The 25,596-nt window shown below is 39.2% G+C and overlaps 1 protein-coding gene across 1 annotated transcript in view; it reads right to left on the reverse strand.

Annotated features, from left to right (window-relative positions):
- cdh13 (cadherin 13, H-cadherin (heart)) overlaps positions 1 to 25,596 on the reverse strand; it is a 344,376-nt gene that overhangs the window by 81,816 nt on the left and 236,964 nt on the right. Inside the window, exon 9 of the mRNA XM_044193744.1 lies at positions 5,982 to 6,122. Within this exon, the coding sequence (XP_044049679.1) occupies positions 5,982 to 6,122 (141 nt within the window). The remainder of the gene's footprint in view (positions 1 to 5,981; positions 6,123 to 25,596) is intronic.

A 25,596-nucleotide genomic window follows, 5' to 3' on the forward strand; every position in this document is an offset into this window, starting at 1 on the left:
TGAATTTTGAGCGTCATCGGAATCACGTGAATGCAAACAACATATTTTAGTGTGGCTAGCTAATCGTGATCCTGTGAGTAAGTGAGTTTCACCTACAGCTCATAGAAAATACTAGGAGAAAACAAAAGCACCACATTTTGTGCAGCTATACTCTATAAGAATCCATCTTTACATAGTAATCAAGTACATGTGTACCTGTTTAGCCAGTACATCTATGATAATCCTTCATCAATTAGTTCAACAATGTAAATTCACTGGAATCATACATATGTATCATCAGTGTAGTGATAACTTCCGTTTAGCTAGAAAATACACTTTGTACCTTTTATTCAATTCCTTCCAAGTATTCACTACATATATTATATGAGTCTGGACAGACATGGATGTGAACTGAAACTTGACTGGTTGGCAGAGACATACAATTGCAGGGCGGTAATTCTAGTTTATTCTTAAAATGTGATTCTTTATCTAGAGGAAAACTGAAAAGCTGACCAACAGAATAAAATCTTAAATTGCAAAAGTTTCAAGGACATATTCATCACATCTTACTTTAACCTGATCCATATGTCAAATAATACATCCACACATGCACACGCACAAAACAAACATACATGTACCTTCGTCCTTCATAACGTGCCTCTGGCCCAACATACAGCACACAAATCCTTTCACATCCTTTCCTCTTTGTGACCAACTGCGCCACCGAATCACCCAGGGTAAGCACCATGTGCATCTCAGAGCTAGTGAAGCAATCATGCAAGGCCCGGACTAATCCGTGACACCCGTTAGCCATCCCCCCGAGACAGACCAGCTCTGACAGGGCCCTCCCTGTGCCTGGTGCTACACCCATCACCGCCAACGTCTTTATCAGTGGGACAGATGGATTGCAGGCAAGCATATTCTCCTGGTCATCATTGAGGAGAGAGGGGAGGAAAAAAGAGACAGGCACAGAGAAAGAGTGCAAAACTGAGTGAGAAAAAAAACAGTGACTGGCTGTCAAGGAGTTTGAGTGACAGGAGTGATAGGTCCATCATGGTCTTGTTATGAGGAGCAGGGGGAAATAGGCCCAATCAGACATGGTGCGGAATTAGCAGAGCCAGAGAGGAGAGGAGGCGAGACGAGGAGTACAAGCACAGAGGAAGAGAATGAAGGGGGGATCAGGATACTGGTGGACGGGGAAAAATTTAATAACAGAGAAGGAAAGAAGGGCAAAAGGTGCTCATTGTGGAAGAAGACCTGGGTATGTCAGCATCTGCTCTGATACCAGCATCAACTGGTACAAAAGTTTAACAATATCCACTAAAGTTCTCTAGTACAGTGTGAGCAAGACAGTGTAATATCAAATTCAACACAGCACAAAAAAATCCCAGAGACAGTGCACCTAAGACTAAGAGTAAACACATTGAGATAAGGCAGATAAAATTCATCAGGAGAAATATTCATCTTCGTTACAGGAGCATACATATCTGGCCTTTCAGACGACAGAGCTACCAAGGGATTCCATATCATTTTTTTCTTGTTTCCCCTCCTCATGAAAATAGGATTAGACCCCTCGCTATAAAAATTAATCAGGTCAGAGCCCAATCCCCTACAGAAGCAAAATGTAATAAAATTCCTAGTAAGAAAGGATACCTTAGCTTATGATTTTAAAAATGGAAGATAGATTACACTGAATCATTCATCCTTAAAAAGATCTTACTAAGGGGAAAATAAATGGCAGTTTGGCATGCTGTTCAGCTACTTCTTACATGTTTTATGAAAGGTTTTAAGCAATTTTCTATATCTTCATATTTCAGTTGCCTGATTTATTTTAGAAACTGCCCTTTTCATTTTTTTTTAACTATACAAACTGTCCTTTGTAAAAGGTACACATAAGTGATAACATAATAATAATAATAATAATAATAACATAATGTCTATAAGAGACTGGAATAATTCAGATGCATTAAAGTGACTTCCTCTTTGCCAGAATGAAATAACCGTTGGTGGTGAAACAGTTTAACCAAGAAGAGCTATCCGTGGTAATATGAAGCATTCTTTGAGACCAGTGACAGTCTTTTTGCTGCTGTCAGGTGACAGTGATTGTCACTGCAGGTAGTATTGCAACATTTAGCATCACCCAACTCTTCACTTACAGCAGCTTTTCACTTTTTAAGAGCTGCTTTAAATTAATTAAATTGTTTTAGAAAGGGAGACCGGGGATGGTTGTAACAAAGGGATAACAGCACCACTTTCACCAAGAAGCGATAACCTAAGAGTCATTTGATCAATTTCATGTATGGCCACTTCCTTCCTGACCTTGCATGTGAAATGTCATAGCTGTGTGAAGAAGTATGCAGATTTTACAGCCAAAACAGTGTTTTTCAGGTAAGAAAGTAATTTTTTGGAGCAAGTCTATATTTTGATTAGTACTGATACTGTTGAAGTTAGAATTATGTAACTTGTATTAAATTAGAGAGTAGTCTCTTAGGTAAAATGTGAGGCATTTCATCTATGCTGATTTCAAACCACCATGCCGCTACAGCTAAACAATGTCTGACAGTGTGTCTCCTAGTAAGAGAAAATGTCAGTCAATGGCTGCCAGTGAAAATGTCCATCCAGAGATGCAGTTTTCACTAATGTGTAAAAAAAATATTTTTCCTTTTTTTGAAAAATAGAAAATAATTCACAATAGCTGCTGTATCATTGTAGTTTATATTTTCTTACACACAAAGTAAGGAGAAATCAAATTTCAGTTTGATTTTAAGTTGCAAAGTCATTAAAGGCATCCTTCACAGCTGTTGTCTGTGTCCTCGTGGATATCAACATACTGCTATGGCTCTACAATTCATGAAGCTACAAATCCTTCATAATAATTTTCAACATAACACAAGGAAAATGAGAAAGCAGTGGAAGAAGTGGTTACTTAATTTTTCCCTCTCTGTTTACGTTAGTTGATCACATAACAGGAACAACTAATGACAGCATATCTACTGTAAACCATATTCAGGAGCTGAACATTATTCGTTTTCAAAGCACAAAACTGATGCTCACTTGTTTTGTAATTCTTCACATGAAGTATAACTTCAACAACTTCACTGCAGAAAGATGAATTAGGGAGGAGAAGGAGAGCAGAGTCCCTGCTGGCTGATCTGAGGATCTACGCAGGAGTGAAGTGGTGGTCTGAAGCAAAGACTTCACAAGCTATGAATAGCTGTCTCTATGCATAGAGCTGCAGTAGGTAGGTTATGAGGAAAAACAGAGGCACCCTACGTGGGGATTATGTTTGCTGAATTCAAACAAAATGCCATCTCATAAAACCCAGCTACACTGGATTTAATGAATAATAACAGGAAGGAACACATCTCTTGGACATTCATTTGCCTGCTTTTTTCTTTTATTCTCTCTCTCTGTATCCTTCTATGTTAGACTCTTTCTACTCATCTTTTCATCCTTCTCTCCATCTTTCTCTGCTTGAGTTTTGCTCACAAGCTGGAAGACAGGCTTTTAAAGCTTACATCTGGTCTGCAGGAGGTGGTGTCTTCAGAAAAAGACAACTCAAGATTCTTCTGAAGGAAGGGATTTTGGAAAGTTCTATGAAAAGACTTATTTAGTTGAATAATTTATACAGTGAAAGCTTAAGAGCTGCCGCTGACACAAACCCAGCGCAGATACGCACTTGCATACACACTCACAATGTGATGGCGGTCATCTGAGAGGTCAAAGATGATTCATGGGCAGGCTGGAAGCGGTCAGGGAGAGTGGAGGGTAGAGGATTTATATGGGGAGCTTAGCATCTTCAAATACTTGTTTTTTAAAAGCTCCATTTCTCCATGCCGTTAAATGGATCTCTTCCCAATGAGAAATGAGAACATTAACTGGGACAAGAACATGGTGCACTCTGCACGGCCCTGCCGAGCCCTCTGAGCTGTAACATTTCACATCTGAGCTGCGCTCCTTACAAGCTCCCCTGACACCCCAATGCATCATGGGAGGGCTGTAGGGGTGGCTTCGTTGGGGCAAAGCGTGATGTGTCTCAAAACCTGACAACAGCTGTAGGCGTTTCCATTAAGAACCACACAACTCAATGTTACAACTGCACCTTAATGTGCAGGGAGGGTCTTTTTCTATAGGACCTCATTCTTTTTTTCAGTTTATAGGAGGGATGAAGAGGGAAAAGAGCCATGGTAGCAGCTTTTGACAAATCTGTACATGTGCATTTTATTTTATAGCGTGACTGGCAGGCACCGGTTTAGTCTGTTAGCTTTTCACTAATGCCTTAAGGCATTGCTGACTAAACAAACCATCACAGAACCACAATACGTCTACTCCCACTCCTACTCACAGATTCCCTTATCTTGCCTCTGCACTCATATGTCACCCACTTATATCGATATGTTATTACATATATTCACATAATGTTATTTGCACACACATGCACACCCTGTGACCTGTGCTGGGCATTTCCAAAGCTTTACCTTTAGTAGACAAGGAGACGAGATATTCTTTGTATGAGAAAGCTAAAGGTCACACTGAATTAGATAAGTCCTTGAGTGGGTGAAAACACATACGGACTTGTAAAGTTTTACCCTGCATAAGCCACTGCTACAGTATAAAGACTAAAGTCTGACTATTACATTGATTATATTTCTACTTGGTTTATGGAGGATAGGTTTAGTTCTAATCCTGCATTACTGTAAATTTTCAAATACCTTAACTGCAAAGAAAACCATGCTTTTATTTAAAATAGGTTCATTTTGGAGACAGGCCTTTATTCCTAATTTCCCCAGCTTTTATTGGTGTATTTTATCATATTTTAGAGAGACCTCCCCCTGTACTCTGATCTGCTCCTGTTTCAATTTGCTCTTGGTATTGTTTGCTGGTAATGCAAGCTTAACACTTCTATCACGTTTACCTGAGGTCTTGATAAATTCTGAATAAAGTGCACTTCTACAGCACTAATTCCATCAGTACAGCAACAGTCATGTCTCAACAATCTTTCTCTTTGGAAAAAAAATACCGTCCTTACTCACAATTCCATAAGTACAGCAACAATGTTTTCAATCACTGATTGATACCAATCATGTTTACTTTGCTATTCTGGGGTCAATTTAACGTAACACTTCCTTTACAGGTGTTTCACATTAACAGCATTCTGGCAGCTCAAAGATTATAATCCCTTTCTTTTTTGTAGGCTTTAAATGTAAAACATCTTCAGGAAGTGTTGAGTGTCATTGACAGTAGCTTAATACTGGTCGAAAGAACAACAAAGTAGAAAGAATTGGAATTAATTAGTGAAGGAAAACAGTATTTCTGTTCAAAAAAGAAACCCAGAGGAGCAGATTAGTGGGACTGAAATGGCTTGTTGTACTGATGGAATTAGTACTGTGGAAATGTACATTATTTAAAATTTAGCATGTTGGCCATTACTGTACAGTTGCTGCCCCACAATGCTTTTTACCTGACTTTTATTACCTGGCTCTCCACACCCCTGGATATTATTTGAATACTGGCTTTTAATTGAGAATTTACAGTAATTACTATCATATCTTATTGTGCTTGGTCTGTTTTCTGTTGGGGCAATGACTGTGATATAAGTGTGCCGCCAAGGACCAGGAACCATCCACAATCTGAACAGACTAAGGAAATCTGCTAATAATCTTCACATTAATAACTTTCACTTTACCAAGCAACTTGTAACACAAATTAAAGTAGACTGTCTGTGCATTTTTGACTATTCCTCAATAATCCATCTAATTAGAGAGCCCTTTCTTCACAAGGAGACCTTAGTTCAAGCTATTGGGAAGTATCTGCCCTGTTGATGTGTCCTGTGTCCTTGAAGAAATTCAGTATATCTATCAGTTCTAACTTACTCTGACCTCTGACCTCCAAGGAGGAAACAACAAAATTTCCCCACATAATGTCTGTAGAAGCGAACAGATCTTATGAGCGACAAGGGGGTTGAAAAGAAGTAGAGAAGGAAAAAAAGGGATGTTTCTCACCAGCGGATGTGTGAACTCAGGGGCATGGTCGTTCTTGTCTGTGATGGTAATGGTAGCCGTGGCTGTTCCTGTTAGGCCCACCTCACTTCCTGCCATGTCCTTGGCCACAATCTCTAACTCATATGTTGTGGTTGGCAACGTCTGGAAAATAAATAAACAGTGATGCAGAGTTAAAAAAGCGAGATATAGACATGTACGTAGAGACAAGAAAAAGTAAGTAAAGAAACAGAGAAAGTAATACTTCAGACAGAAGGCTACCAAGGAGAAAACACGTAGACAGAAAAAAAGTTATAAGCACAAAGGCAGTGGAAGTACACTTAACAGAATGAAAGACAAACTCGAGGTCATACAGTAGTAGCTTCTGCATCAGTGAGGACTCATACATACATCCGTGCACACACTCAGGATGGAAATGTTACAGTGAAATATCCTCGGTGATCAGAATCAGAATCAGAAATACTTTATTGATCCCCGAGGGGAAACTCTTTAATATAAGTAAAGTCTGTTAATATTAGAGAATCTATTTGAGAGGTGAATCATGGAAAAATCATTACTAGATAAATGATTAGCCATATAAGTGATTAAATTAATCCACCTAAAGCAAAAGCTAACATTTATGGCCATGTTTTACATTACTGTAAGATCTTTTAACAAAGCTTGAAAGCTCTTAATATAGTCCACTAGAGGCTTGAACCTACCATCAAATTGACTAGATAATGGCTGAGAAAAATCATCATAGTGTAAATATGCACCCTCATGCTCACATACCAGTGTTAAAGGCTCCAGTAAACACTCGCTACATCTCTAGGGAAATCCACATGTTGAAATTCCTACATGCAAGAACAGATTGGGTGGTAAAAGAGAGAGAAAAAAGGGTCCCTAAAACTAAGCAGTATGGGATCAAAGTATAAGCATACTACACAAGGTTTATGCTCATCCATTTTAAAGATTCCCGAGGGCTCAGAGCTGCTTTTTATACACATCTTCCACAATGCTTTGGGGCATCGAAGATCAAGGTTTCTAGCCCATGCCTGAAAAGACAAACTGTTTTCCTCGACATAATCTGTAAAATCATAGCAATCATTCAGGGACTTTGAGATTTTTTAGAACCTTCACACCTATTTTTTGTTATTTTTGTTGTTGATTCGATGTTGGAGATAAAAGAATTGAGTTACAGGTTAATAATTCCCAAACTGAACCCATGTCATTCATGCTTACAACACAAATTAATCTTATGATTCTACATTCCTACACAACCCTGGGAGAGGGATCTGTCCTTGATTACAAAATAGCTTTCTTGAAGCGCAAACCTCCAAATTAGATATGTAATTTATTTACTGGCCAGCCAGCATCTGTAATCTATATAACAATCGGAGAAATATAGCTCTATATACAGCGAGAGGATGGCATTCATAATGATCATAGCAGCAATAATTATTTGTTGCCATAACTCATGCGTAATAGAAATGTTGACTCTGGTGTATAAATAATAGGGGGTAGGGGTTGGTAAAGCCAACATTTATTTATCCGCTGCAGTGTTTTCTCCCTATTGGGGGTGTTAACTGTCACATGCTTAATAAACATCATCCATCTGTCTCACTGAAAATGCTGCTGGAGCTCTCTCCTGCATTGTAGATTCACCTCTGAGTGCATATGTACTCCTCTCATCAAACCCTGGTACAAAACACAGAGGAGCGAGACGCACATGAACATAGTGGAATACACACACAAAGAGAAATAAAATTATCCAGCCATTTGCAGTTTTGAATAAAAAACAGAATTCCTGTGATTATCTGTTACATAAAATGAGATTTTGGATGGTTTGGTTTTTTGTCATTTTTTGCTCTTACTTTTCCTTGTTCTGTTTGTCAGACAGTAGGATTTTCATTAGGCCTATAGGAGGGTATTTATGGGCCAGCTGATGGCCACTAAGATGGCCACTAACCACTCCAGCTGAGCCTGTTTTACAGTGTAGTTACATTAGACTATAAAAGTGTTTTGTTAGCGAGTGAAAAAATAATTTCAATTTCATACTTTTTCAATACTATTTTACAGCATTACATGGTTGGATTTAGGCAGTAGCACCAGTAGTAAAATAGTATTCGTGATGTATTATTTGTGATTTCATGTTTATTTTTCACGTTTATGCTTTCATTCAAGCCAGCTCATGGTTGGCAATGATAAACACTAGTTTATAATTGTTTAGAATATTCATCTCCTTCAACTGCATTTACATTGCTGTTTACTACAGATGTGCTGACTACCCTAAACCCACCAGTGTGTTTGCATCATTTTCTCTGCCTCATCATGTCTTTGATCTTTGAACAGGTGGACAGTCAACCTGATTACTGTTGATGATATTGTTTACTGACAAAGAGCAGTGACCCAATATCCCCTCACGCTGTACACAAATCCTCTGCTCTGCTCAGTGTCAAACTGAGCAGCAGTGGCAGTTGTCAGTGTGTGTTCTACTTTTGCCTGTTCTCATAGATAGTGCTCTAATCAATTTAATCTGAGGGAGGCAGGTGGAGATCAAACGATCAATAGGTAGACACCTTGAGGCTTGTTTTAATTATCACATCAACTTCAACACAGTGAAAGACTATTCACTGAAATGACATATTGAGGTCAGGAGCAACATCATGTATGGAAGACTTAGGGTCAAAATCTTGAGTGTACCGATCAGATTTTCATTTTAAAAACGTTATGCTCAAGAGTGGACGTTTGAATGGGAAAGGGATAAGGTTCTTATATCATTTACATAGAACTCAGAATGTCAAGTTACATGGATCAATACATAAAACCCCTTAAATACCAAATGAACTAAAAACAGAATACAATTTGAATGCTTTTAACTGTCTGATCTTATTTACATGTGACATAGAAAAGAAATTACAACAGAGGCTAGTGCTGGCTCCTGCTGTAAACTCCATCCATTCAAGCAGCTGCTCCAGATTGTGGAAAGAGAAAGACAGGTGTTTCTATCAATAGTTTGTCACACATAGTGGGTGATAGGGGTGTCCCTCACAACCAGCTCCTGCTCGATCAAACATTGTGCAGGCAGATGGTGCTCCATGGACCTGTGAGTTTATTAAACCCATGCACACAATCACACATGAATACACACACATGCTGACTCTAAAACACACACACACCTGCACACAGACGTACACTTTTGCCCTCCAGCTGGAGAAGAGAAGGGCTCTGGGATACCTGCAGTCTCAGTGGTGTCTAAACACATTGAGCGTTGCCTCCTCTGGCGACTGACAACGTCTTAATGAGTATTTCCTGAGTCTCAACTCAATTAAAAACTCCCTGGCAGTACCTGGCCAAGTAAAAATGTTCAAATTCACTCTGGGCTAGTGTTACAGCAACAGGGAATTTTCCCTCCAGTTGTCAGAAAACTTCTACTGGCATAGTGTTGATTGAGATACTCCTCTCAGTCAGCCCCATCATTTTTCAGCTCCTTGTTAATTTGTCTGTAAACACTTGATTAAACTTTTGTGAGCAATAGTGTTATAGTCAATGGGGAAAGTAACTTTTTGGCCATTTCTCCTGTGAGCTTTAATAGATAAAATCAAATAAATGGCAGCATTTAGTATATAAAGCATTGGTGTGAACCTACAGTAATACTCTCTCTTTATGTATCTCGTCCAGGCATGTGCAAACTACGGCCCGCGGGCCACACACGGCCCGTTGGGCTTATTAATCCGGCCCACCGAACGTGACCAAATTATATTAAAATAGGTACGGGTAAACCTTGTTCAATTTACCTTACCCCTGTAATGCCCCCAAAAGATGGCGAACTGCAGCTACATTGACCTTGTTTGCGTGTATTACTCTCTTCTTCTCTTAAGAGCCCTTCTGCAAAAATGAGCTTATCAAAGAAAAGAAAAGTGTATAGTGAGCGCACTATAGCGAGTGTTTAATACGGAGTGGCCAACAAAATATTTTTTCACTAAAGTCCGATCAAAGGCTGTATGCCTAATATGCCAAGAAACTGTTGCAGTTTTCAAAGAGTACAATATCAGCCGTCACTTTGCTACAAAGCATACCAACTACGCTAGCAAGCAGTCAATGCAGGAACGGGACCCTCTGTCAAATTTTAGAACCCATTGTGGCCCGTGAGGCAAAAAGTTTGCCCATCCCTTATCTATTCTGTGTCTTTCCATACTGTCGTTGTTACATGTTTTTCAGCTAACTGGCTCACAATAATTCCTCTTAAGACCAGAAGAGTAGTCCAGCAGGAATCATTACCACTTCATAATTAATCATTTTGTAAACATGATCATTTTGTGTTATCTTTTTAGAAAATAGTTGTGTGCAAATTTATTGTATGCAAGTTGGAACGGAAGTCTAATGAAATTAGTTATTGAAGTGTACGTGCGTGAGGAGTTTTGTCTGATGTATTGCATAACAGTGGAATGCATTAAACATCAGTTTGATTACTTTGTATTATTTTTTTAGACATTTTACTCAAAACCATATATATATATAGCCGAGTTTACTGTTGCATTAAGTGCATGCAGGAGAAGTTCAACAATGTCTTCACTGGTACTACTGTTCTTTTTGAGTGACTGATTAAAGGCAGCATAACCTTTGTCCAGTCAAAGCGAGTTTGCTTCATGGAGGACAAATGTGATCTTAAGGGAACTTTGGACTATTAGAGGAATTCAGGTGAATATCAGAGTGAAAGAAATCATTGTATCCACTTGAAGAATAGCACTGCTTTCCTTCCAATGTATGGTATAATTTTCTTTGTAAAACATAAGTGGGAGAAAAACTAGGAAGCCACAAGTGATTTCATTGAGCGATTGTGTTTGTGAAAGCTGATGTGAAACTGAACAAAGAGCTAATGAAGTTGAGCGTACCAAATGATATGACAGGCCTTGTTTCAGAGACATCTGATCTGAGAATGACATTTCAGTCCGTTACATTCTTCCTTGAAAGGATTTCATCAAAGCCCCTTGAGCAAGGGCTGATCCTTGGCACAAAGCAAGGAGGAAAGGAGGAAAGGAAGAGAACAGAATGAGAGAGAAAGAGAGCAGCCTGACATCTGAGACACCACATTAACTCTCTGAATAGGTGTGATATTATAATCAAATTGGCAGTGGATTCTTTGTTCTCCTCTGGACCTTCACTAGTGCTTGCTCTGAGCACCAAACCACCAGTTATTCTTCAGGCCTCTGTTCAAACACTTAGAGAAATGATGACAGACATAAAAAGGCTTAGAAAAAAAGTCCAACCCAGAGTTATATGAAAACCCACGTGTATTTCTACAAGAGCAACAATAGCCTATTCCTCTCACTTTTATGTCTTCATCTGCATTATCTTTCTACCTCTCTTCCTTCTTTTCTTCCGGTTGAGATCTCTTTTTCACTAAAATTCGCACAGTTTCTTTTGTCCTTGGCCTTTGAAAAGTCTCATTTTGTGAACACTAAACTGTGTGTTGGGCTCCAAATTAGGTCTGTTCCTTCCTATTTTCTGCTTTTCATTCTTGGTAGTCTTTCATTTTAAGATAATAAAAACAAATACATATAAAAGAGTTTTCGGAAAGCAAGGTTCACTACGTATTTATGAATCTCTCGAGAGTGTTCCTTCTGGTGTTTCCATCCGTCAAAGCCCATTCATACTCATCCCTGTGATGTGTGGGAACTGTTACACTTATGAAGCTTTTGGACTGAAAGCTTTAACTGGCCTGTTCTCTGTCAGCATCTCTTACAGGATAGGGCCACAGTTTTTCAAGATCCACAGTCCTTGTTCCATACAAAAATGTATTCCAAAGTTTATCTGAAGCTTTAACAGTCTGAGTTAATCCAATTGAGTGGGTATCTTCCAAAGTTAGTCTTTTTTGTACAGAATTGTCTCTCTCTCTTTCTCTGTATGTGTTACTATCCCTCCACTGCAGCTCAACAATGAAACACTATCAAGGGAAACAAAAAGAGGGAATTTTATACTAAAAAGACAATAACTTTGGAAGATATCCACATGATATGACTAACTCAGACTCCTAAAGTCTAATACTAACTTCAGATAAACTTGGAAATACATTTTTGCAGAGAATAAGAGCTGCGGATTTTGTCCCCTATCACTTAGCAAAACCTGTTCGTATGGGCACCTGACTGTTGTTTTAAGACAGACCTGAAAAATTGTGAAACAAGACCACGAGTCTACAGCCATGCTAGCGGCTCTGTTTGGCTTTACTTAGGCATAGCTGTGTTTTGAGCTAAATGCTCTGCTACTACTAGCACTGCATGCTAAGATGCTCTCAGTGGCTACCTCAGGTACTCAAGTCACAGTTTTTGTTATAACCAATAATTAGATTCCAAACTCTCTCTCTCTCAAACAAGATTCAAGATTCAATCATTTATTGCCATATCAACCGCAGTTGATTGGAATTTGTTTAGGTGTGCTGAAAAACAACTAAACATAACATAAAACATATAATCACATAGTACACAACAAGGAGTGACCACAAACTCCTGTGCTTGTTTATACAATCAGTGAAGCATTCAGGATACAGACTGCTTCAGAATAAGTGTTGTGGAAGCGAGTCTTAATACTGTGTAGTCTTTTACCCAAAAGGAGAAGACTAAATAGAGGGTTTGCAGGGTGTGAGGAGTCCTTTTAAAATTTTCAAACCTATCCGCTGAATGCGGATGTGGTATAGTTTAGAAATGGTGGGGAGTACACAAGATGTTTTTTCTCATGGGCTGAATTGCCATACCATATAGTTATTGAGAAGGTGAGCATAACTGTGTGTTATTTTACCTGAGCTTCATTGTTGTGATTTTTACTTTGCTGTGATAAATAACGTGTTTGTGTGCTCCGCACATTTCATTGTTTGTATCAGTACCACGCCGCTGGACCTTTAATTGTGTTAGCTTTAGCCACTGTGTGGAGAGCCAATAACTGCTGCTTTATCAAGACCAAAGTCAAGTAACACAGCTACCGAATAAAAGTTTGCTGCTGGTTTCCAGCTTGTCTTTGTGGTTGGCCTTAGCCTTCCGCGCTACCCAAATTCATATTTAGTGGATTTGTAGAGTTCTTTATTGCCCCTCTTGAATGCATTGTTTTTCTTTCTGCATAGCATTTTAATCTCTCTGCTGAACCAAGGCTTGTTACTATACATAGTCACTGTCTTGATAGGAATGCACACAGTTTCTGAGAAAAGGATGTAAGACATAATAGTATTGAACAGAACCCTGGAGCGTTTACCCCCTTGGTGCGGTTCATTTGGGTTGGTGTGAACACCGGACTCAAACTCTGGTGCGGGCCAAACAATCGCTTTCTGGTCCACCTTGAAGGGGTGGTCTAACCTGCTGTCAAGTGAACTCTGGAGCAGTTAATTTCTGGCGTGAACACCATTCGAACCAATCACAGTAAGCGTACCATTGTATGTGTCATTTCATTCATTAAAAAAACGTTTTCTCTTCCTGTGAATTTGTGTGGCATGACGACCTCGATCGGATCCTTAACTCAAGACCCATGGAGAGCCCGGTAGATGTTGTTGAGTCGTATGAGGAGGGGGACCAAGGGGGAGAAGCATGTACCATTTCATCGTTGTCTGCCGTGGATAGCCACAGTTCCTCGGCTGAGGCAGAGGACTCCAATAAAAATGTTAAGTTTAGGCAAAACTGTTATTTTGGCTGTGCAGGCCTTGTTATATTATCTCTCCCTTTTGTCCTGATGATCAGCTGATTGATCCAACCAGCAAAATCAAAATGGTAGAAGGCTGTGCAGCTTATTGTGGAGGCTATAGCCTCTATACAGAAGTATTCGGATTTTTTACTTAAAAGGAACAATGTGTAATTCCTGGCCACATGCTCCAAACAAATAGGGGGCAGCATTGTGCAAGAATTGCATGATTTACTAATTATAGCGATGACACGGTTCAAGATTGTGTACAGTTAGACACGCATAATAAACCTTACAATGTCCTCAAAAATGTAGAGTGAACTTTCCAAACTTCCAATCTTGCCTCATCTCTTAACAGTAATGCCAAGTGATTACAATATAGTGAATTGATCGACATTTTTTCAGTCAGCCTAATATTGGGTCCATACAATCGCAATTTACAGTCATCAGTTATAAAAAGTAACTACTAACTAACATCAGGGTAAGAATACGAAAAATTCGACCAAACTGCTGAAATGCTGAGAGCCGGTCAAAATAACACTATCTTATGATCCTCACGTGTGGCGTCAGCCTATAGTTTACATTATATCTTGCTTAGGCTGCATAGTAGCAAGAAAACCATATATCGACGCCATTTGGAATCTTTTTCGGAACAGTTTGTGTTGTCATTAGTTGCACTAAAGATACGTTTCTCTAAAGAGCCAATGTTACATGTTACTTACCAGTGTAAAAGAAACATTGCGAGTTCAGCATCAAACCGTATCTCTTTATTCACCAAGAGCTGTCTCCAGTGGTGGAAAGCCACACCAATATTTATTCTAGTTTTGCTTCTTTTTATATCACTTCTTTTCTTTGCCATCTTTGTGTTTATGTGACACTAACTGGGGGATGTACCTTCAACTTGACAGGCACTCGGGGCAACTCTGCTTCTTTGTCCTCGCACGTTGGACTAAGGACAGACACAAGTGGTATTACAACACAGGATGGGCTAGCAGGTAAGCATGCTAATTTCAGGAGATATCTTTGCAACATAATACATACACGTCTTTGACATCATGTCAGAACTGTTACTTCTTCACATTCTGTTGACAAGGTTAGTTCATCTTTTGAATGTTTTGAATTAAAATTCTGTTCAAATCTTACACATTGTACCTTTAAGTAAATGTAGTAATACCACAGTGTATAAATACTCTGTTACGCGAATTACATTTTCACCACATGGCTTTGGTTTACAATTTCTGGACCATTTGAATTTTGCCTTTGTGAATGCAAACCGGACCAGTTGGAAAATTGAAACAATGTAGCATCCTCGTGTTGGTTCGATTCAGGAATCGGACCTTTAATTGTGAATCCACCCTAAGTCATGGCATGACTCCTTAAAGACAGACCAGTCTGTAATATCTAAGCAGTCACTGAGCCTCTCCATGGCCTGGGAGACCATTGATTCACCACTTAATACTTTTTGTTTGTTTCAGTTTTTGATGATACTTGGGGATTAGAAAAAGCATGTTATGATCAGACTCAGATTCCGAGCCCAAGCCACGAAATGAAATGCGTCATTGATGACATTGTAACATTATTCTAATACTTCGTCATACCTGGTGGCGACATGGATCAACTTTGGTAGAGTCATGGAGCACAAGGACATCATCCAGATAGTTAAGAGGTAAAACAAGCTCCTGATTGGACATTTTAGCATTTTAGCTCCACTTCACCTCACAGGTCGCTGCCAGCCTCCTGCACTCTACCTCTATCGACATATGATTAATCACTTTGACAATAGTTAATTACAGTGAGATGGCAGCCACGTGAGGCCCTTATCTGGGCCACTGCAACCTCTGCAAGTGATCTATTTCTTTCATCAGCCTCTTAGGCATGTTAGCATTCACCCAGAGGAGAGCGTAAGAGACGTATGGGGGTGGTAGTGGGAGGGTGACACATTGATAACAGTGTTTAATTTTAGTTTTTATCCCCCCCTGTCCTTTGTTCAGCAGTATTCAAAACAGGAATATTGATAATTGTGTTAAACCAAAACACCTCAGATGGCTGTTTCATCTAAAATGCAGAAAAAGAAACTTTGTAATGATTCAACTTCGACATTTAGTAGAATTCATATAGTTACATAACATTCAAGAGGTCTAAACTTTAATGTAATTAACCAATTAACACATTTCAAAAAAGAGTCACTCCAACTGACTGCAAGTGGAAGTCTTCGAACTGGAGTGAAAGAAATATTACATGGAAAATTAATGATAGGACATTAATTATTCTTAAGTTCTTCATGTGCAGAACAGGAGGAGCATGATGTAAAAGGTTGTCAAGTGTGAAATGCCCAAAGGTCCCTGTCCACACCAACATTAAAAAATATATTTTCTGTGTGTAATGACTAATACAATTTTCCACACTCTCTCTACTGACTATGATACAGCATTTTGCAATGAAAAGTTCAATATTATAAGTAAATTATTAGGTTATGTATTGAGATGTTCTATAATTATACATAGGAGAGACTACACCTGCAGTATATCAGTTTAATAAACACATGGAGTAACATGCTTAGCATACAGATTTTACAACTAGACCTTTTATTGCACAGGGTTTACCTGACATCTCATAGGTAGAATTCACAGGCCATTATCTTGATGTCAGCCTCCATAATTAACCTCACTGTATACAAATGAGAGAACAGTTAATCGACCATAATAATGAGCCTGGCTGATCCAGTCTTGATGCTGAACACACTGATACAGCATTACATTGAAGGAGTGAATCACTGCTGCTTGATTCTGTTTTCTTGGCTCTACAAAAAGCATTTTTCATATTTGGTCCATCTGAACAAGAGATATGCCATCTTCCCCTCAGGGACATCACTGTGCAAAAAAAGACTGATACATGAGAGAGGACTGGTCAAGCTTTCCTCCCCCTAGGTCCTTCCTTGCAACTTGAGGAATATCACTCTCACAATGGGGTGATAATAACTAACAAATCCTGCAACAACTTCCTTGCTCATACTGTTTAACACTATCTACACACAAGGTGTAGCATAAGCAGCACGCTAGCACAGCAGCAGCAGCTTCAGTCCTTCGTCTGTGACTACACAGGATGCATTCAGGCACAGTATTGATTGTAGGTCATATTATAGGTTTTGGCAGCACTCAGAGCCCAATACACAGTCACTGTAGTTATGCACGTAAACGGAAGAAAAAAAGACTAAAATACACATTGAAATGCGTATAGCTCAAGTGAAAGGCAAGCCATTACGTGGCCTGTGTAGACACCGGGATTGATTAAAATAGAAGTGTATCTGTTCCATTAGATGCTTGTGAGACAATCGACTGAAAAAAGCATCTGAAACTCTGTATAGACACATCGTAACTGTTACTAAGTGATGCTCACCAGTTGAAAGTTTTTTAGTCAGAAACCTCAGACTAAAACTATAACAAGAAAAGATCATGTAAGTTTTATATTTTCTGTTATCAGTGTTAGTGTAGAATGCTCCAGCCAGCAGATTAGAAACAGCATCAGAGTGTGCAGACAGCTCTTCAGAACAGAGGATTGTATAAACACTGTATAAAGCACAGAGCTGATGCATTAATATTACCTGGAGAACATAGAGTGAACTTTCAAATACCAAATTAATGATTTAATACACAGCTCTGATTTAATTCTAAGACTCTCTTGGGGATACTAATAGGATGACTCTATTACAGTAACAGCTTTTTTAGTTTTACACACGTGCTACATGTTCAACAGATAAACATAACTACATCTAAACTGTTACTTTTATCACACCAACTACTGATCGCACTCAGTGATGAAACTTCGACACGGTTCAAACATCACAGTCAGATTTGCTTTACATTTACATTTTCTCAGTTTGAAGAGACACAAAGAACTTCCTACACATCCAAGCTACATTAGTTGGTCGCCTGAGTTTTACTCTCTGCAAGTAGACAAGTCTACAGATGTAGTGAATCTGACCAATCTTCTGGTGTACGTCCATTACTTTTTCGAAGGCACGGTGCAAGAAGATTTTTCTGTCGGCCCCTTGCTACCTGAAACAACAGGAGAAGAAATCTACAATTTCATTGACTTTTTTATGAGGATCAGTGGAATTGACTGGACACGGTACCTGGGAATGTGCAAAAGCGATGATGGGGAAGCACACCGGGTTTATAGCTTAAAAAGTCTGTCCATCCATTCTCTGGTTACAGTGCATCCTCAAAAGGATCCTCTTTTTGTCCATGATATCTGTTTCTGAGCCTATGCATGTGTCATTAAAATTGTTGCGATATCTTTAATAGACTTTGTTACGGTTGTTCTAATTATCGTAACCGTTATGTTACGTATGGTTAATTTTAATTTAAACTTGATGCAATATTTCTTTAATGCAGCTGAAAATATGACAGCATTTTCCCCCTTCTTCTTGGCCTATCGGCCTCTGAGCCTGTGCATGTGTCCTCATCCTCACCTTCACCCATCCTCTTTGCTCTTTAAAAGTGACAGTTTGTGTGTAACTTTGTTGCAATTTAATGATACTTTGTTGCTGTTTGTAGTTTCAGTTTAATTCAAATGCAGAGAGCACTTTGTTGCAACCTCTTGAATATTTTGTTACATGTGTTCTGATTATTATTATTCATGATTAAACTTGATGCCTTTAATGAGGCTATAAATAGGCTATGTTGTGTTTTTTTTTTAAGGTGTGGGATCAACCTGGTGGGGATGTTGAAGGGGGTGCGTGGCCTAAAAAGTTTAGGAACCACTGCCTTAACCGATTGCAATCTGGAACCGGGCAATGGCAGGTAACACTGCAGAAATGGGGTTATCTGGGGAGTGAAGACATGACATGTGAATGTGCACCTCAGGCCATGGACCACTTACTACGCTGCCCACTGCTAAAACAGCCATGCACACCCAAAGACCTCGCAGAATACAATGAGCATGTTTATGAGTTCTGAAATACAACTTTAAAATAATTCACTACAATATGAGGATTCTGTTATGCCTACATCTGCATATCATCAGTCTTGTGCAGTGCGAAAGTGAGTAAGTTCAGTACAAACTAAAACTAGCTTAACAGGTAAATAAAGAAAGGCATGGTTAGGTGGACACACGAGTCCCAGTATCATCTCATTCACAAACAGTGACTACAGAGTGTAAGATTAAATATGTAAATTGGCCAAGATCCAAAATGACTAAAACATAATTTCATGGATTTGACAGAAGTACAATTTCTAATATGCATTCAGGAAGCGAGCCGAAGGCTTAAAGACACAAGTTAATCATCTTAAATGCCTTTCAAATTTTGTTGACAGTGCTGTAAAACTACCAAAAGCTATAAATCCCTCTACGCCTTATCTCCTGTAGCTCCTGACATTCAGTTAGATTTATCTTATCGAGGCACTGTTCACTTACCAGTGCAGTGACACAAACAGGCAGGTTTGGAGACTGTTGCTAATTATATCATGTTTATAACAAAGAAGGCAAGACTATGGCTTTTTGGTGAGCCAGCGGTAGTCTCACTAACACCACAAAATAAAATAACATAGTATTGTTTGGCACCTTTAGAAAACCCAATGATTTAAAAGCATGTACTCAGCTGATGTTTGTCCTCTTGCTTTGATGGAAACACACTGTCCTGTCCAGTTGACTTAGGTATCCTGCAATATGTTTCCAGCACGCCTGGGCCTGTGTGGTTCACATCCTTTGCTCTTTGCAACAAGCAGCCTTGCTCCCTCAGCTATCTCTTTTAATAAAAATCCAGCTCAGAAAAAATCATTGCGGCCAGGGGACTCTCTCCATAGACACACAAGACCTATGCTGCAGACACTGCCAGTCAGCATTAGTCTGTTGTTGTTTTCTTCACAGATTGTAGAGATGCCTGTCTTGCTGCCCACTTCTGTTTCTGGTACTGCACTTTGGCTTGGCTCTTCAGCTACAGTCTGAAATATAATATAGCTGTATTTGGAGTGTCTGCCATACACTCCAGAACAATGTGGTTATCCATTATCTTGTTCTACAGAGATATCAGAGGAAGCAGTCACTGTTTGTCTTCATAAAATCAGTCTTCCTCAAGTTTCACTCTTTACTCGAAGCAGTAGAACCCGCTTTTCAAAATTACCTCCTTGAGCACATGTGGGTGGGACGCTTGAAAACACAAAACGCGCTCCACTTTCTCCTTGTAGGTAATTTTGCATCAACTGGCTCAGATGCCTCACTCCGCACTCACAGGATATATTGAGATGGGTTTTGTTTCATCATGCCCTACACTTTGCCGTGTAATGAGAGGATTAAACTGTTAAATTGGTGAAGTATCCCTTTAATATTTGCGGCCAATGGAGATAAATGATCAGAAGCGGATGCAGTGCAGAAGAACTATCAGAAAGTGAGCAGTAGGGGTATAAACAACATGGCTCTAATTGAAAACCTGAGAATTGATTTGAAAAGTAAAGTGGGTCTTTTTCTTTGAAAAGCTACACTGACTACTGTTCATGCAGATACTGAAAAAGCTCTGATTTTGACTGTTGTTTATTCTTCAGAGCTAAATGGAAGGAAAGGTTGTATCACAAAAGGAATTGTTGAAACTATCATGTAGACACCTTGAAATGCTGAAGTAGCTACATTTTGGCATTAAAAATGAAAGTCGTCCTTTTAACTAGTGCCTTTAGTGTATATATTGTCTACACGCCTATTTTTTGTTGAGTTAATCTATTTGCTTTTTAAATATAAATTAGTAGAGGTGTTGTAGTTTTTGGAAGAATCAATTCTTTCAGCAAATGTTTGCTAAAAGAACTGAAATTTAATTGTATTGTCCTTCGATTAAATTAAAGCCTAGTTTGCTGTATTTTTCTCCAGTGGATTATACTGTAGCTAATCTAGATTGCATACAGCTACAACACAAAGCATTGCACACAAAATAAAAAAAAATTAATAAATTGTGGCAGGATTACAGTGTGCCTGCCCTACTTGTACAATGGAAGATCAATGTGCACAGTAAATACTACTTTGGAAGTATGGTTTGACAAGTACAAGTGTCAGGCTACCATAATTCCAGCTCTTTACAGCTCTCTACAGAGAACTAAATAAATAGTCCAAATGATTCAGCTGGAGAGAAACTCTACAAAACAGAGAGCAATTCAACATGCATTCAAGTGAAACAAGTCCCAATTTCCCCCCGTGGCTGATGCTCAAAGGACTGTCAAGTGGGCTCTGTAGTTCTATATTTCTCTCTTTCTTCTCCTTTCTACTATCCTCTGATTTCATCTCTTCCCCTCCTTTGTGCTCACTCTTCTAACCTAAGATTTTGTGACTACAGTTGCAAAGAATCTTTTTTGGGGGTCTGATTATGTCTTTCTTTCCTTCTTGTCTTTGTTTTTCTTTTATTCTATAGACATATGTGATTGGATTTCCTTTTGCCTTGAGAACAGCATGAAATCATCAAGGCTTGTATTTAACAGGGTGCCAGAAATGCTCACAATGACCCATGTTGATTCAGGTATGCCATTAACAGCACTTCTTGTAGATTTTGTGACCACACATGCATGCTGCCAAAAGCCAGGCCATTGTCAACGGTCTGTGTTATGCTGAGATACGCTCCCATATCTCAGCATGAAGCAGCTATGGAGAATGGCAAGTGTTTACTGAGATGGTACAGTTTCCTGCTGAAAGCATCCATCTCCTCCCAACCAATTCCAAACAATTGGCAACTCTGGAAACACTGACATATTATTCCCACATACAGGACACATCTCTGGGGGTAAATTTGATCTCATTAGTATCCTGCAACATACAGTAAATATCCTGCTATAGACTGGCAACCTGTCCGGTGTATTTTCTTGCCTGAGGCCAAATGTTTGCTGGGATGTCTCCAGTCCCTTGAGACCCTGACAAGGACAAAGCGGGTATATAGAATTGATGGATGAATAGATGGATTGATGGATAGTTTCAGGAATTTAAACAACACAGGAGAAATCCTCCAGAACCATATGGCCAGAAACATATGGCATGTAGCCATGTTTTGTCTTGTGCCAAAAACAAAACCTGTGGATTGAATGACTCAATTGGATGATTGCCCATTTTGCTAACATGTTGCTGATCAGCTTTACACTAGGGATTTAATGCATAGCTACTATCTGCATCTGTTTGTCAAATATCAAATATCTGTATTCACATTTGTAGCTGGATTTATACCGGAAGTGGGTGGGGAGTCGTTATAAATTGTTTATACTGCTTAATTGTTTGTGTTAAATTGTTTTCTACTGCTATTTATACTCCTACATATTTGTAGAAGTTTAGCTGCTAACCAAAATATAGAAAACAACATAAACCATGATTTGTGTTTGAAAAAATTAAGTAGATAAAGTAAGTCTAAACTGAGTCTCAATAAAAGCTGTGTAACTGTTAATGGTCTGGGTGGAAATAGAACAGAAGGAACAGTTGGAAAATAATAAGAATCAGAAATTTCATTAGCTCTCTTGGCCATTTTGCATGCAGTGATGGGATGGTCCCTAACTTCAGCTTGTAATATCCCCTGTACTGTCAAGTTGTGCAAAGTACCAGGCTTCAATATAGATAGTGAGGTAAAAATAACACCTGTGCAACATCAGTCAAGCTTAATCCTGCACTGCACCACAAATATGGTGAAGCCTGATAAGAAGTTACTTGCCGAATTAAAACTATCTATACTGTACTTCCATGTTTTTAGCCTATAGCCTATTTGTATATTTTTAGGCAAATCTGCACCATGGAAAGTCATGATGCTTTGGCTAGCAGTTTCTGTTCGCAATGTACAGACAACAATCAAACAAGATGAAACCAGTATTAAGGAAATCCTTCCCAAAACAAAGGCAACTTATATGTTGGGGAAAAAAAATAAATTTCATACACCATTACACTTTCACCAGCAGCTGCTTTTACTGTTGATGACAGGCAGGATGTCTCCATACATATACGTTTAAGCCAAACTCTGACTCTTTCGTCAACGAGTGACAACAGATCCAACCAAGCTTTTTTTCACTCATAAATCTATTAATGTGATAACTTTTGTTTTATCATCTTGGTTGGGTTGGACATTTCATCTGCTGTAGGCCATCTGCTTCAACAATAGACAAGTTGTGTTGTCTAAGACACTGTGGAGAATTACATCTGAGCTGTTCAATTTTATGCTCAGGACCGCAGCTGACTAGATGTGCTTTGTTTATTTCATTAATCTTGGCAAAGCTGTAACTCGGCTGTTTGTGAGATGCGGTAACCAACACGTCTTGCACAACCAACTAACTTCAACAGCACTTAAATCACACATTGGAACACCTGAACCTATAAAGCCTGTCTGAATGCTTTATGCAAATCCTTTATTTAGATCTCACTCTGTGTCTTTTGCAGTCAGTTGCTTACAAGGGGGTGGGTATTACTAAAGTTGTGGGGACATAAATCTGTTTACACAGTCACATTGTGGAGACTCGTCTTCCTTATGGGGACTTGCATTTTGTCCCCTAAGTAAACTAATTAAATTGTAGGGTGAAGACTTGGTTTAAGGTTATGGTAAGGTTAGAGTTTAGGTTAAGGTTAGGTGTTAGGGTTAGGTTTAGGCAAGTAGTGGTTATGGTTATGGTAAGTCTCCGGGGAATGAATGAAAGTCAATGTAACGTCCCTGTAAGTGATAGAAACACAACTGTGGGCCATGGATTAATTTCAGAAGTGAGGGGGGCCAAAATGTATGTGTGTGTTGTGTGTGTCTGTGTGTATGTATGTGTAACGGTAGATAGACTTCACATGAACAAGTATCAATTCACGTGAAGTTTCAAAACATGTGTGTTAACTGGCTGGTTGCCTGCGCGTGCCGAATAGGTTTCACCTGTGGGCATAAGCGTCCAATTAAGAAACAGGTCATTTCACTTAAAATTTGATTAAATTGTCCTCTTTGATTGGATTAAAATGTAAATAGCCTCCCCGTTTTATGTTTGCCAGCTTTATTGTCCCTAATGTCTTAGAGTGGACAGGAATCATTGAAACATCTTTTTACTGTAAGTGTTATAATATAGGAGCATTTGCAGGGATACAGTGATTCGCGACTTAAAAAGAAAGTGGGGGGGCCAGTGGCCCCTTGGTCCCCCTACTTCCGGGTCCTTGGTTGCTTATACAATGGGAGCACCTAAATAAGTTAAGAAAAAACAGCTACTGCCCTTGCATACAGGAGACACATGACTTGGGTCTAAGGTGTATTCAGCCTGCACTGAACCCATATGAAACTGCCACAAGTTAATCTCTGGTTGTCTCCGTTCTGAGGGACACAAGTCTACAACTATACTTCCACATACAGTGGTGTGAAAAAGTGTTTGCCACCTTCCTGATTTCTTTTTTTTTTTTTGCATGTTTGTCAAACTTAAATGTTTCAGATCATCAAACAAATTTAAATATTAGTCAAAGATAACACAAGATGAAATTTTTAAATGAAGGTTGTTATTATTAAGGGAAAACAAAATCCAAACCTACATGGCCCTGTGTGAAATAGTGATTGCCCCCTAAACCTAATAACTGGTTGGGCCACCCTTAGCAGCAACAACTGCAATCAAGCGTTTGCAATAACTTGCAATGAGTCTTTTACAGCGTTGTGGAGGAATTTTGGCCCATTCATCTTTGCAGAATTGTTGTAAGTCAGAGAATTTTTGAGCATGAACTGCCTTTTTAAGGTCATGCCACAGCATCTCAATAGGATTCAAGTCAGGACTTTCACTAGGCCACTCCAAAGTCTTCATTTTGTTCTTCTTCAGCCATTCAGAGGTGGACTTGCTGGTGTGTTTTGGATCTTTGTCCTGCTGCAGAAGTTCGCTTCAGCTCTAGGTCACGAACAGATGGCCGGACATTCTCCTTCAGGAGTTTTTGGTAGACAGCAGAATTCATGGTTCCATTTATCACAGCAAGTCTTCCAGGTCCTGAAGCAGCAAAACAGCCCCAGACCATCACACTACCACCAACGTATTTTTTCTGTTAGTATGATGTTCTTTTTCTGAAATGCGGTGTTACTTTTACGCCAGATGTAATGGTACACACACCTTCCAAAAAGTTCAACTTTTGTCTCGTCAGTCCACAGAGTATTTTCCCAAAAGTCTTCATCAAGATGTTTTCTGGCAAAAATGAGACGTGAGCCTTAATGTTCTTTCTGCTCAGCAGTGGTTTTCGTCTTGGAACTCATGGCTATGCAGGCCATTTTTTGCCCAGTCTCTTTCTTATGGTGGAGTCATGAACACTGACCTTGACTGAGGCAAGTGAGGCCTGCAGTTCTTTGGATGTTGTGGGGTCTTTTGTGACCTCTTGGATGAGTCGTTGCTGCGCTCTTGGGGTAATTTTGGTCAGCCGGCCACTCCTGGGAAGGTTCACCACTGTTCCATGTTTTCGCCATTTGTGGATAATGGCTCTTACTGTTCGCTGGATTCCCAAAGCTTTAGAAATGGCTTTATAACCTTTTCCAGACTGATAGATCTCAATTACTTTCTTTCTCATTTGTTCCTGAATTTCTTTGGATCTCGGCATGATGTCTAGCTTTTGAAGATCTTTTGGTCTACTTCACTTTGTCAGGTGGGTCCTATTTAAGTGATTTCTTGATTGAGTACAGGTGTGGCAGTAATCAGGCCTGGGTGTGGCTAGAGAAATTGAACTCAGGTGTGATGTTTTAACAGGTGGGGCAATCACTTTTTCACACAGGGCCATGTAGGGTTTGGATTTTGTCTTCCCTTAATAATAACAACCTTGATTTAAAAACTGCATTTTGTGTTTACTTGTGTTATCTTTGGCTAATTTTTTAATTTGTTTGATGATCTGAAACATTTAAGTGTGACAAACATGCAAAAACATAAGAAATCAGGAAGGGGGCAAACACTTTTTCACACCACTGTATATCACTGCTTAACCAGAGAATTATACAAAATTACATGATATTATTATAAAATATAATTAGTGTCAGTTTCAGTTCTCTCTGCAG

Source organism: Siniperca chuatsi, linkage group LG4 (assembly GCF_020085105.1).
Source record: "Siniperca chuatsi isolate FFG_IHB_CAS linkage group LG4, ASM2008510v1, whole genome shotgun sequence".
Classification (NCBI taxonomy): Eukaryota; Metazoa; Chordata; class Actinopteri; order Centrarchiformes; family Sinipercidae; genus Siniperca; species Siniperca chuatsi.